Consider the following 13,099-nt stretch of genomic DNA (forward strand, 5'->3'; position numbering starts at 1 on the left):
GAGTTACATTGCCATTTAATATATTTACGAGTCTCCTATGCAGCTCAGGTAGGCAAAGTGGCCACATTACTCCATATTTCACTGGGAAAGGTCATATCATAGTGGGCTATTTTAACACATCACTCTTAATAGAATAATGAAGAGCCGACAGAGTGAGCGAGTGACGTCTGTGCCGAAAAAGCTCCAAGTGCCAGCGTGTTTACTTTCACACAATGCAAGTGCTTACTGTGCATTGGCTCAAGAGTCTATGAGTGTGCAACAAGTGCACCACCTAGTGAATGAGGTCTGCCATTACATACAGTGGAAGTGTCCAACAATATGTTCTCAACCTTTGTATCTCCAAGGTACCCTGAAAATCAACATCAATAATCAAAGTCCCCTGTATGCAGGTTGTTTCTGCTTAAATAACAAACTTTTTTTATAAACAGAAACAAAGGCCATCTTTAAATTGTATTAATTGTGAGGATCTAATTGTAAATAATTTTTGGAGTTACCATGTTAATACATTTTCCCTTTATAAAAGGAGAGAAAAAAAACTTAAATATATACACAATATGTACACAAAGTTCTCCAGAAGCAGAATTTGTTACTGCAGACATTCTTCGTTTCTTAAAATTTGCTACTCGCTCTGCTCAACAAACCTATAATCTTAGAAAGAAAGCATAACACCTCTTAAAAAGTCTTAAACTGAATTTGCCAATACAAGCTTTTTAGGTACGCTGACAAGAGGCTAATAAAATAAAACATAAATTAAAAAACTTGCCCGCTGAGCTCTCAGGCTGACAGTTTTTCATGGTTGAGTTTGTCCCCCAAAGCTATAAGCATGATGCTTCATGATGCACTTTAATTTGGGGCAGATTCAGACTTTAATTGTTAAATCAAATTTGAAATGTGAACAAAAATGATGTTTGGCAAAATGACTCAATCACAATTTACTTTTATTTATTTTTTGGTACAATGAATGGTGACCAGTATCAGAAATGAACGTTTCCAAAAAGGGGGCAATAATTGCCCCCCCTGGATAAAATTTTTAGGGGCTGTTTTCATTTATTTTATCCTTAAGTTTTTTTCTCAACATAAAAATGTACTAAATAAAAACAAATAAATCTATATAATCAATTCATTGCAAAAAGTCTGAATAATTACATTGAAAATATACACTTAAAGAGCACGCGGTTATCTAACCAGCCAATCGTGTTTCAGCAGTGCAATGTATAAAATCATGCAGATATGGGTCAGGAACTTCAGCTAACGTTCACATCAACCATCAGAATGGGAAGATTTTGATCTTACTGATTTGGACCATGGCATGATTGTTGGTGCCAAACGGGCTGGTTTGACCATTTCTGTAACTGCTGATCTCCTGGGATTTTCTCACACAGCAGTCTCTAGAATTTACTCAGAATGGTGGCAAAAACAAAAAACATCCAGTGAGCGGCAGTTCTGCAGATGTAAATGCCTTGTTGATGAGAGAGGTCAACAGATAATGGCCAGACTGGTTTGAACTGAAAAAGTCTACGATAACTCAGACAGCCGCTCTGTACAATTGTAGTTAGAAGAATAGCATCTCAGAATGCACAACATGTTATACATGCATAAAACCACATTGGGCACTTTATTAGGACCATAGTGTACCTAACACTTAGTGTACCCAAGTACTCGGTGAGCGTACATTACCTTCTCCTACCAAAAAAATGAAATCGACATCAAATCATATTTTATGTGATAAAATGTATTACCAGGCATTTTCTGAATTTCAGGGAAATCTTTGTTACTTTTAAGGACATTTTTGCCACAAGCCCCCCTACACTGATGGTACCTGAGGCAGTCAGTTACTAACATTCTGCCAAACATCTCCTTTTGTGTTCCACTGAAGAAAGTCATACAGGTTTGGAACAAAATGGGGTGAGTAAATGATGACAGAACTTTAATTTTTGGTATAATTGTTTTATAATTCATAAAACTTTTTTTTTATGTTCCTCATTTTCTAAGGCACTAGAGAAATGCATCTGCTAAATGACTAAATGTAAATGCAACTAACCCTTTACATAATTTTAAGACATTAAGCAGCCCCCTTTGAAGGTTACTAAGGCCGACTAATGGGCCCGTTTCCTGGTTGAGAAACACTGGTCTAACTGCAGGGCATTTCTGATGTTCGTCCTTTTTGTGTTGGTTGGACTAGATGCCAAAAGCAATGCTGTTGAGATATTACAAGGCTGCCCAGGGGACTGTTGAGTCAGCCATTGTGTAGCGCTGCATGTGAAATGATGCTTAGAAGGGCAAGAACCCTGATGGAGCAACACAAATATAGAAATAGGTATTGGATGTGTCAAAACGTTGCTTCTGTCTCGAGTTCAAGGTAAACACCTCTTCTTCATATTCATCATGAGCAGGATTCTCATTACCTGGGTTCTCCATCTTGACGCAAACCTCTCCTTTCCTTATACAAGTGCAGATAACAGATTACACTCTGTAGTGAAGTAATTGCAACCAAAAGCAATTAAACCATTTTTAATTACACCCCATTAACAGCCAATAACCTCACTCGCTGCAATTGAACATTAAAGCAAAACTCGCTCGAGTCGCCATATAACCTTCATAAACTATCTTTAAAAGGCTTTCTTAATAGCCTTATAAAACTCAATGTCTTAACTGAAGTTCACTTCCTAGTGCATAATGACACAAGACGTCTTACCTTTATTAAAAAACATGGAGGCCATTTGTCCCATCTCGACTCTCTCGACAATATCAAAGTGGTCTAAATTGGCGGCACGCTCTGTTATAAAAGATGATGACACAACAATGACCTTAGTTTAAGATGCATGTTTACACAATAACACTGCATTGACAAAGACACATTAAAATGCAAACACAGTACTTACGGACTGAGAGAATGGGTCGTGTTTCGATGGGTTCTGACCTTCCCCGGATAATGTCATCGTCATCTGAATAGTCCGAGCTGGAGTCGCTGTCATTGATCTAAAGATGGTCATAACAGCAAACTTGGTTAGTTTACTAATGCTCTGGAAATGAAAAATGCTCCAGACGTAAAATGCTCTCAAACTCCAACATTTACACGTGTCATTGCTTCATACATAAATGTGCATGTTAGATTGCTACAAAAATATACATAGTTTAATTTCACATTATAGAAGCACTTTTTGGGCATAACTATCCTGCAAAACATTGATACCAATGCATTTAGGCAGCCCAAAACTTGGACTGTTTTCAAACTATTTCAGCTCAATTTCCCCAATGTCAAAGGCAATTTAAATACACTTAAACCCCTTTTCCACAGAAACTGTGCTGGTTCTCTTCCCTGAAGGAGTTTTCATCTCATTTGTGAACTTCTCTCAGACTGCATTCAGTAATTAATTTCGACTCATATCTCAGTATGCAAAATGTATTATAAATGTTTTTGACAGAAATTCACTTACAATGGAAGTCTATGGAGCAACCGTTGTATGGATGTCCATAGGGAACAGCTCTACTATGGTGAATATGCTTTAATTTTTGTGTTCAAAATCATTTTGATATTTTCTGGTGTAAATGTTTAGGAGACAGTAAAATAAATAAATAGATAAATACTTTATAGATAAAGTCTTATTAATTTAATTCATTATTAAATTAATTAAAATTATTATTTATTTAGAAAATAAGGAGTGAACCCATTTAAAACATAAAAACATTATTAATATATATAATTAGAACATATTAATTATCCACTAAATCTAAGTCAGGTGCACTCTCTAAGCTGCACACTTCTGTTATTGCACCCACGCAGCCTCAAAGATGTATGGGAAAACCTGCAGATTTCTCATATTAGATTAGAGCTAAATGCACGCTCAGCGTTTCAACTGGAGTCCATTTGAATGTTCATTTTTCCAGTATGGAGCTGAAGCTTTGGAGAAATCCTGTGTGAAAACTAGGTGGAAATATTAATTATTGCGTGCAACAACACATCCATTTACCGTGAGGCGCGAGTGCTATTGGTGAATGTGGAACAGTTAAATGTGCTTTATGGTCAAAGCATAGATTTACGGGGCCTGGGTAGCTCAGCGAGTAAAGGCGCTGACTTCCACACCCGGAGTCGCAAGTTCTAATCCAGGAGGTGCAGAGTGACTCCAGCCAGGTCTCCTAAGCAACCAAATTGGCCCGGTTGCTAGGGAAGGTAGGGTCACATGGGGTAACTTCCTCTTGGTCACTATAATGTGGTTCTCGCTCTCGGTGGGGTGCGTGGTGAGTTGTGCGTGGATGCTGCGGAGAATAGTGTGAGCCACCACACGCGCTATGTCTCCGAGGTAACACGCTCAACAAGCCACATGATAAGATGCTCTCACTCACACACTCACACCCTTGTTTATCCAATAAATTGTTAGAAACAGCACAAGCTGTGATACTGTTTCTGAAGTGCCATTTTTTAATGAATAACGGAGGCTTGGACACATCATTTGGTTTAAACCAGCAACGGCAATTTGTGATCGGTCGTGCAAAAGTAGTTCCATGCTCAAATGTGTTTTTATGACCGTACTCATTTTTTCCTCATTTAATTTTCAGTTATTTCCTTACACTGCATATAAGTAATATCACATTCGCAATCATGTTATATGGCCCTAAATCCGCACTACTGTTATTACCTACGGCACTTGGCACAGCAGTGCTGATGTAGGGCCATATAGCATGATTACGAGTGTGATATTGCTTATATATATATATATATATATATATTTATTTCCGCTCTGGTGGCTGAAGTATGTATGGGATTTGCTCAGCAACAACTAAAATTAGAGGGAACTTGGTCAGGTGGTGTAACTAACATACAGGTTGTCATTCTTTTGCCATATCATTTGGTTTAGGTCAAATGGAATAACCCTATGAAAACTTCTTGAAAATGTGTATCTAAAAAAACATAATTTTTTTTACCATGAATAAAACTTTTGAAAACTTTTTAAAAGTTGTCTACCCTTGTCTATTTAAGGTGCAATTAATAAATATTACTTGATGGTTACAACAGTGGACCTTTTTTTAAAGTCATAACCAACATGGGAAAACCTTTCTGCATGCATTACACATGTATACAACATTGTATATGACCTTGTTTGAATTTAACATTGCTTTGTTATATGTTTTTATAGATCCTTTATGTTATATATAGTCTATAATTAAAGGAATGTCAATAAAAAGCATGTGAAAATCTTTGTAGGAGCTTTACTGTTGCTAAGAGTCTAGGTTATCTGGCTGTTCCATCGCATGTTTATTTATTCAAAATAAATGTGATATATGCTGTTGCTTGTGAAAGGAACATCTACCAAAACAGAACTGTGGTAAATATACCGATTTTTATAGGCCATAAGCGTCTGTAGTAAAGAAGGCAGTTTCCAATATTCTGTTTGTTTGGGTTGCAAAGGAATAGAAACATGAGATGTGCACCAGCCTTGTTCTCATCTGCTTCAACTAATAATTGTAGTACTATTATAATATTTCTGCCTTATATGGCCCCATCTTATTCATTGATAGGTCAGTCTCATTCAAAGAATGATGCTTCACTGACTTCTTGGCTTGATAACCTCCTGAGGGTAGTGCAACATTTACATTAAGAGTATAATTTTCATAGGGAATGAGTCCATATTACAGTGGTGCAGTCACTGACCTCTTCCTGCTCTCTCCTCTTCCAGCGCAGCTGGGCATTGGCAGCAGCCATGGCTTCAATTACAAATGTGGTGGTCATGAAACTAAAGACAGAAGAGTTAAAAAAAGACACTTTCCTATTTCATCTGTAGAGTGCGAGTAAAATACGAAGAGAAACCTAAAAACGGTTATTAAATGTTCCTGGTATTATTGTGCCTAATTCATGAGTGCATATTATTCTAAAGAACTTTGTTTTCATAAACCTGAAATGAAATGTAATGTAATAGCTCGCTCTACCTCTAATAATACTTTTATTTGCCGGTGACGTAATCAAGGTCAAGTGGTTTGGAAAAACAGTATTAAAGCCTAACACATAATATTTTCATATAATACAGATCGATAAAATCAAGTCCCACCCTAGATTATTCTTTCACTTGGAAATACTTTACACATTATAGAAGTTTAGAATTTAATGCAGCTTAAAGGCAAATCATTTCCAAAGCATGATTTTCATTTAACTGCTCAATGAGGACTAAAAGACATTATAGACATTACAGCATCATTTTCTGTTACATCATATTTTTTTTGCAAAGCTGCTTCAAAAAAATGACTTGACTTCCCCTTAGTGATTCCGGTTCCAATTCCACTTAACAGGTCGTTAAAGGGACATTAAACCCGGAAAATTCCTTTAGTGGTCATGGACTAGTCCCATTCACTTCTGTTGTAAGTTGATGGATAAAGTTATTTACATTTGCAAGTCTATTTTACTGACTAATTAAACGATACAGCTCAAAAAGAGTCACTCCTTCTTGAATCAGAAAACACTGCTGATGTATTTGATGACATGTGCATGTTTGTTTTTGCATGCAGCCAGCGAAAGCAAGGCAACAGACAGAAGTCTTGTCTACTTATTGTCTTTGTATTATTGTGCAGCACTACGTTTTAGACTCACAATGCAAGCTCAGGATTTTTTGTTGTGGTGCTGTAGATTCATGGCAGCCCTGAATAGCTGTGCACTAAACATTGGTACACTGCACAGTAATGTTCAAAGTAACATTATCATTGATCACATTACTATATCTAATGCTTTAGCAGCATAGGCCCTGGTTGTCTTATGATCAATCGATCGCTCGAAAGAAAGTGTGGAAGGAGAAACATACCTCATGAAAGACAGAAATGAGATGAGGGTCAAGCTGACTACCCAACCAGCTGAAGCAAAAGCCTTGGGCATCGTCAGGGCACCGGTGCCAACAATCAGGTTGAACATGTACACCAGGCCAACCTACACAAAGACAAACAAACACCAGTAGATAATTCTTACAGCAGATTCAAAAGTTTTCACAGATGAAAATGTGGTATCAGAAGAGGCACTCAAGTTTTATCATCCAATTTATCATCACCATGTATTTTAATTAGATAATGTGCAAGATAATGCACTGCATTGCCTCACACTCGAGCAAATAAATCACATATAACTGAATAACAAGGCAAATGAATATTGATAAATCTACAAAGGATGCACCGCTGCTGATATTCATTCAATATGCAAAACAATGGATTATTTATAATTAATTAGTAGCACACTTGAATTGCAGTTACACTTGAAATTCACACACATGAATTTAAATGCAACATCCAGACATAATAATAATAGCCACAATATGTAGAAGGGTTGGCACCTAAGCTCCAGTGGTCTTGTCCCGGCCACGCCCTTCCTCCTCGTCACACCATTAATACTGCATGATTGATTGAATTAAGATTACATTTGCAATATGGCCATGCGTGATTACCAAACCTTAAAAAGGCTTTGTTTAAAAATATACCCTGTGTTCCAAATGGGATAAATCACCCTCCGAAGGGCACTTTGAAGGGAGAACAATCATCATAAACATTCTGTAAGATACCCAATAAAAATTACTAGTATAGCGAGTTCCGGATGACCCTTAATTTTGAGCCTCACACCTTTTAGCCTTTCAAAGCTCTTAGAGGGGGTGGTAAAGTCTTCAAAGGGAATAGGGCGTAGGGATGATCACTTCTAAATGGAATAAATCCATAGTCTGCATTAAGTGCTTCAGTCAGCGCTGTGTGAGCAAAAGGCGCCCTCTAGCAGTCTGGATGGAATTATCCATTATACCAATATCATACACAATTTAAAATGAGGTTTTGTTTCTTTGGTTAAATCATTTATTAATTTTTTCTCCATGATATGGTTGAAATTTCTTATGTCAAGATGTTCGTCTTATATATATATATATCTTTCATTGTTGGTTCTCTTTAAAATTTTGGCCTGTCATGTGTCAAATCCAAACCATGTTCAATATAAACAATTTATTGTGTGACACACACACACACACACACACACACACACACACACACACACACACACACACACACACACACACACACACACACACACACACACACACACACACACACACACACACGTTGTGTTTCCATGTTTTATGGGGACTTTCCATAGACATAATGGTTTTTATACTGTACAAACTCTATATTCTATCCCCTAAACCTAACCCTACCCCTAAACCTAACCCTCACAGAAAACTTTCTGCATTTTTACATTTTCAAAAAACATAATTTAGTATGATTTATAAGCTGTTTTCCTCATGGGGACCGACAAAATGTCCCCACAAGGTCAAACATTTCGGGTTTTACTATCCTTATGGGGACATTTGGTCCCCACAAAGTGATAAATACATGCTCACACACACACACACACACACACACACACACACACACACACACACAGAGAGAGAGGAGAGAGAGCGCGCAATATTTTTAAAGCATAATTCCTAAGTTAAACAGTGATCTGGTGACCAAACATATAGGTATCGGCCTAAAGTTTTTTGTTAAAATTGGTATCTTAACAGCTACTGTTAATCCCCACAGAAACTGGTGAGAATTTCTATTATTGATTACCTTTAAAATCTTTTCCATTACCCAATGCTAGACAAACAAAAAGTGTGGGTACTGGACAATACAATGTTTTCAAATTGGGACAGAACTAATGTAATATTTATTTTGCTTTATAAATGATATATAAAACTAGGGGTTTAGTTTAACAGTCAAGTACTATAGAATTAGTTATACCAAAATGGCTGTAATTGTTGAGTGTAAAAATCAGTATTGCATATTTTGGCATGCTTTCTTTGTAAGCATTCACTGTTTTGTTTGTAAGCACTCACTGATTTTCTTAACTATCGAAATATTTAAATGTGGGTCTGGAATGCTCTTACCCTAAATATTTCCATGTGAGAAAATGAGCTCAAGCTGTTGAACAAGCTCAAAACACCTACGCCTATAGTAGATCATGCATTGGTTTTCTGCTGATTTAAGCCACTGAAACTTTTTTTGCGGTGCACATCGCCTTTTCACTCAGTTTTTGTGACTTTTACAGTCACTTGCATGATCCCAATTCCTCTTTAGTGGCAGTTAAATGGTTCAGAATCACATGACTCATGACTGTTAGATAAAAGCACCTCAAGCCCTTATGACAACAGTTAACTTTTATTATTCTGATTATCAAAGCTTGACAAGGGGTGCAAGGAGAACTATACAAGACTGTCAGGCTGTGTCTGACATTGTTCTTGAAAAAAATAAAATTTTAGACTACGGCTGTGTCAATACAATATATCGCAAAATATTTTTTCTCACTATATTGTAGCGATACTTAGATCCATATATCGTGATATTTTCAGTGCAGTCAGAGATGCCTCTATTAGGCACATAAAAGACTGAAACTGATCCTGCAAGATTCAAGGTTTTTCTCACGAACATGCTGGACCTCCCTCACACATTCTAGATTCTAGGTCCAGTCAAAAACATTGATTATCTACTTAGAGTCCAAAGACTAGATCCAAGCAAACCATTTGTTGTTTATTAATGTTCCTTTAAATATCTTTTCTTTTCTATACAGTCAGTTATTTATAAAAAAAAAAAAGAAACATTAAATTCGAATCACACATAGCATGGCTGCTTTAAAGAATCCATTCAACCAAACAAACACTACTGTCAAAGTCCCTGCCACATGTCTTAAAGAGACAGTACCATTTTAGCACTTGTTCCACATATCCAAGTTAATACTTGTAATCTTTGGATGAAATCTTCAGTTTATTGGCAATTTCAAGCATTGTAAATTCTTCATTCCTCAAAACAATGATTGACTGAAGAGTTTCTAGAGAAAGAGATTTTTTGTCATTTTTGACCTAATATTGACCTTAAGTCATGCCAGTCTATTGCATACTGTGGCAACTCAAAAACAAACACAAAGACAATGTTAAGCTTAATTTAATTAACCAAATAACTTTCAACTGTGTTTGATGTAATGGAAAGTGATTTTCTAGTACCAATTTAGCAATTTAGCATGATTACTCAAGGATAAGGTGCTGGAGTGATGCTGCTGGAAATAATTTTTTTCAAATAGTGATGGTGCCGTTTTTACATCAGTAATGTCCTGACTATACTTTGTGATCAGTTGAATGCCACTTTGGTGACTAAAAGTAACAATTTCCTTCCATAAGAGCAAACTCTGAGCATTATTCCAAACTTTTGGCCACCAGTGTATTTGCAATATAATATATGCAATTTCAATACACTATATTTATTGATGATTAACATGGCCTACATTTAAAAACAAAAAGCTATAATGTCACCAAAATGATGAAAAACTAATGATAAAATATACATTTTTTTAAAAATGCATATGTCTGTATTTTAACAAGTTAGAATGCTGGGGCCTGGGTAGCTCAGTGGTAAAGATGCTGGCTACCAACCCCTAGAGATTGCTAGTTAGCTATATCTCCGCGGTAACGTGCTCAACAAGCCATGTGATAAGATGAGCGGGTTGACTGTCTCAGACGCGGAGGACGAATCTCAGTTGCCTCCGCGTCTGAGACAGTAATAAATATTAATAATAAATAATAAAGAAATATGGTGTATTGAAATTGCATAAATTATATTGCAAATACACTGGCAGCCAAAAGTTTGGAATAATGCTCAGATTTTGCTCTTATGGAAGGAAATTTGGTACTTTTAGTCACCAAAGTGATATAAAACTGATCACAATGTATAGTCAGGACATTACTGATATAAAAAACAGCACCATCACTATTTGAAAAAATGTTTAATCAAATCTAGACAGACACCATTTCCAGCAGCCATCACTCCAACACCTTATCCTTGAGCAATCATTCAAAATTTCTCATTTGGTACTAGAAAATCACTTGCCATTATTTCAAACACAGTTGAAAGCTATTTGGTTCATTAAATGAAGCTTAACATTGTCTTTGTGTTTGTTTTGAGTTGCCACAGTATGCACAAGACTGGCATGTCTTAAGTCAATCAATGGTTTGAGGAATGATGTATATACAATGCTTGAAATTGCCAAAAAACGGTATTGAGGCGAGTCACTATGCCATCACGAGGACTTGGAGCACATTGGGAATTGGGCATTCCAAATTGGGAGAGAAAAAATTGGGAGAGAAAAAATTGGGAGAAAGGAACCCCCAAAAAAACAAGTTAGAATACCCCCAGTATAATGAATAACAGCATTACCTAAAAGAGAATTTCTTTAATACTGTATGCAAGCAAAATGGACATTATAACTGAACTATACACAAATTAATTGAAATTAAAAGTGAAACTGAACCATGATATCATGATGTATCGTGATATATCGAAACGTGAAGTGTATCGCAAAACTTATTGTATCGTGAGGTGGCTGGCGATACCCAGCCCTAATTTAGACACAAACTATTTCATGAATGGAGTGAGGAAACCATTCATTACAGTGCAAACCGCAACATGAAAACATGCATGACATGACTTGTACCTTGGAGCACCATGTAAATATCATGTTAAAGAATATATTACTCATTCAGTACCATGAAATACATAAAAGTAAGATAATATTACCATCTCATTGACAGCTTCTTTTAACTTTGAAGCCAGGGCTCAAGAATGAATGCATAATATCATAGAATTCACAATTTTAAGCTTTAAATGGCACTGGGATCAAATATTGCCATTTTAATGAGTTTCAATTGGGACATTTTTGTCCTGAAGTTCCTGAGTATAACTATTTGTGAACACAGTATTTTGTAGATGTATTAAAGGAACTGAGGATGAAATATCAAAATTCCCCCCACAATTCACACCTATGGCATTAACACAGTCAAAATGATCGAAACAACAAAAATGTCCCGAAGATCGCATAAGGGTTGAAAAATAATACATAACCTCAGAGTTATTAGGAATACTTACAAAAGGTGAGTACGGCTCCCCTGTCTCTGTAATGCCCCCCGCCATCTCCAAGAAGTAAACACAACACTCAGAACTGAAAGTTTACCACCCTGAGGGAAAGAAATGTTACATTTCAATACTTAAATCACTTATATACCTGTCCAAGTGCTATAGGAGTAGCATGACTAGCAATTTATTGTTAAATATCTTCCCTCAACTGTCACAACATTAATACGCATATGCTACATTTTCAATGTGTAACTACTTAATGATGCGAAAGTTTCAGCACAAAATACAGAATATATACTCAGACAACTTTATAAAGCTACTGTTATTGCTTTCAGAAACTGCTCACCTGCCACCGAGTTCACGCTGTGACGCAATAACGCTTGTTGTCAATGCACGAGACTGTTTTCCTCTGACGTCCTCGCAATCAGTGATGCAGCGCGCGAACAAACCCGACGTAAATACAGAGTGACGCGCATCCTGCAAAGCTTCCCATTATGTTTCTATTGGTTAATAAACACCGGCTGCAGAAGTTGTTGTTGTTTGTGGAATCATATCCACTATAATTCAAGAGTGCACGGTGCGTGAGCAGGAAACATGGTCGTTCAGAGAGAGGCGGGGAGAAGCGACTCGGAAGTTATCTCTGATTGGTGGAATTTGATGACGTTGCTGTTATATAAATTAAATGTTGTGGGCCAACAAGGAAGTGAACATTTTGTTAAAGGGATAGTTCATCCAAAAAATAAAAGAGTCTCATCATTTACATCAATCAAACTCATGCCATCCCAGATGTGTAAGACTTTCTTTCTTCAGCAGATCACAAAGATTTTTAGAAGAATATCTCAGCTCTGTTGGTCAATACAATGCAAGCGAATGGTGACCAGAATTTTGAAAGCATGTAAAGGCAGCATAAAAGTAATCAATGAGACTCCAGTGGTTTAAACAATGTATTCTGAAGGGATATGATAGCTATATGATCCTTTTAATTTTAATTCTCCCCCACAACAGTAGGTGGAGATACGCATGAATAACGTAAATCGCCAAAAACAAAAGAATGTGGAATTGGAGATTTAAAATAAAGGACTAAAATATTGAGGTTTCTCACCCACACCTTTTATATAGCTTCTGAAGTCATGGATTAAACCACTGGAGTCATATGGATTACTTTTATGCTGCCTTTACATGCTTTTTGGAGCTTCAAAGTTCA

The 13,099-nt window shown here is 36.6% G+C and overlaps 1 protein-coding gene across 1 annotated transcript in view; it reads right to left on the bottom strand.

Annotated features, from left to right (window-relative positions):
- Positions 1–12,496, bottom strand: part of LOC127647300 (transmembrane protein 104-like) — a 61,826-nt gene extending 49,330 nt beyond the window's left edge. The window contains exons 1-6 of the mRNA XM_052131467.1: positions 12,242–12,496; positions 11,908–11,996; positions 6,789–6,910; positions 5,651–5,732; positions 2,883–2,979; positions 2,696–2,776 (exon numbers count right to left, since the gene is read on the bottom strand). Of these exons, the coding sequence (XP_051987427.1) occupies positions 2,696–2,776; positions 2,883–2,979; positions 5,651–5,732; positions 6,789–6,910; positions 11,908–11,952 (427 nt within the window). The 5' untranslated portion in view covers positions 11,953–11,996; positions 12,242–12,496. The remainder of the gene's footprint in view (positions 1–2,695; positions 2,777–2,882; positions 2,980–5,650; positions 5,733–6,788; positions 6,911–11,907; positions 11,997–12,241) is intronic.
- Positions 12,497–13,099: the final 603 nt, after the last annotated feature.

The sequence above is a fragment of the Xyrauchen texanus genome, chromosome 8 (genome assembly GCF_025860055.1).
Source record: "Xyrauchen texanus isolate HMW12.3.18 chromosome 8, RBS_HiC_50CHRs, whole genome shotgun sequence".
NCBI classification, from domain to species: domain Eukaryota; kingdom Metazoa; phylum Chordata; class Actinopteri; order Cypriniformes; family Catostomidae; genus Xyrauchen; species Xyrauchen texanus.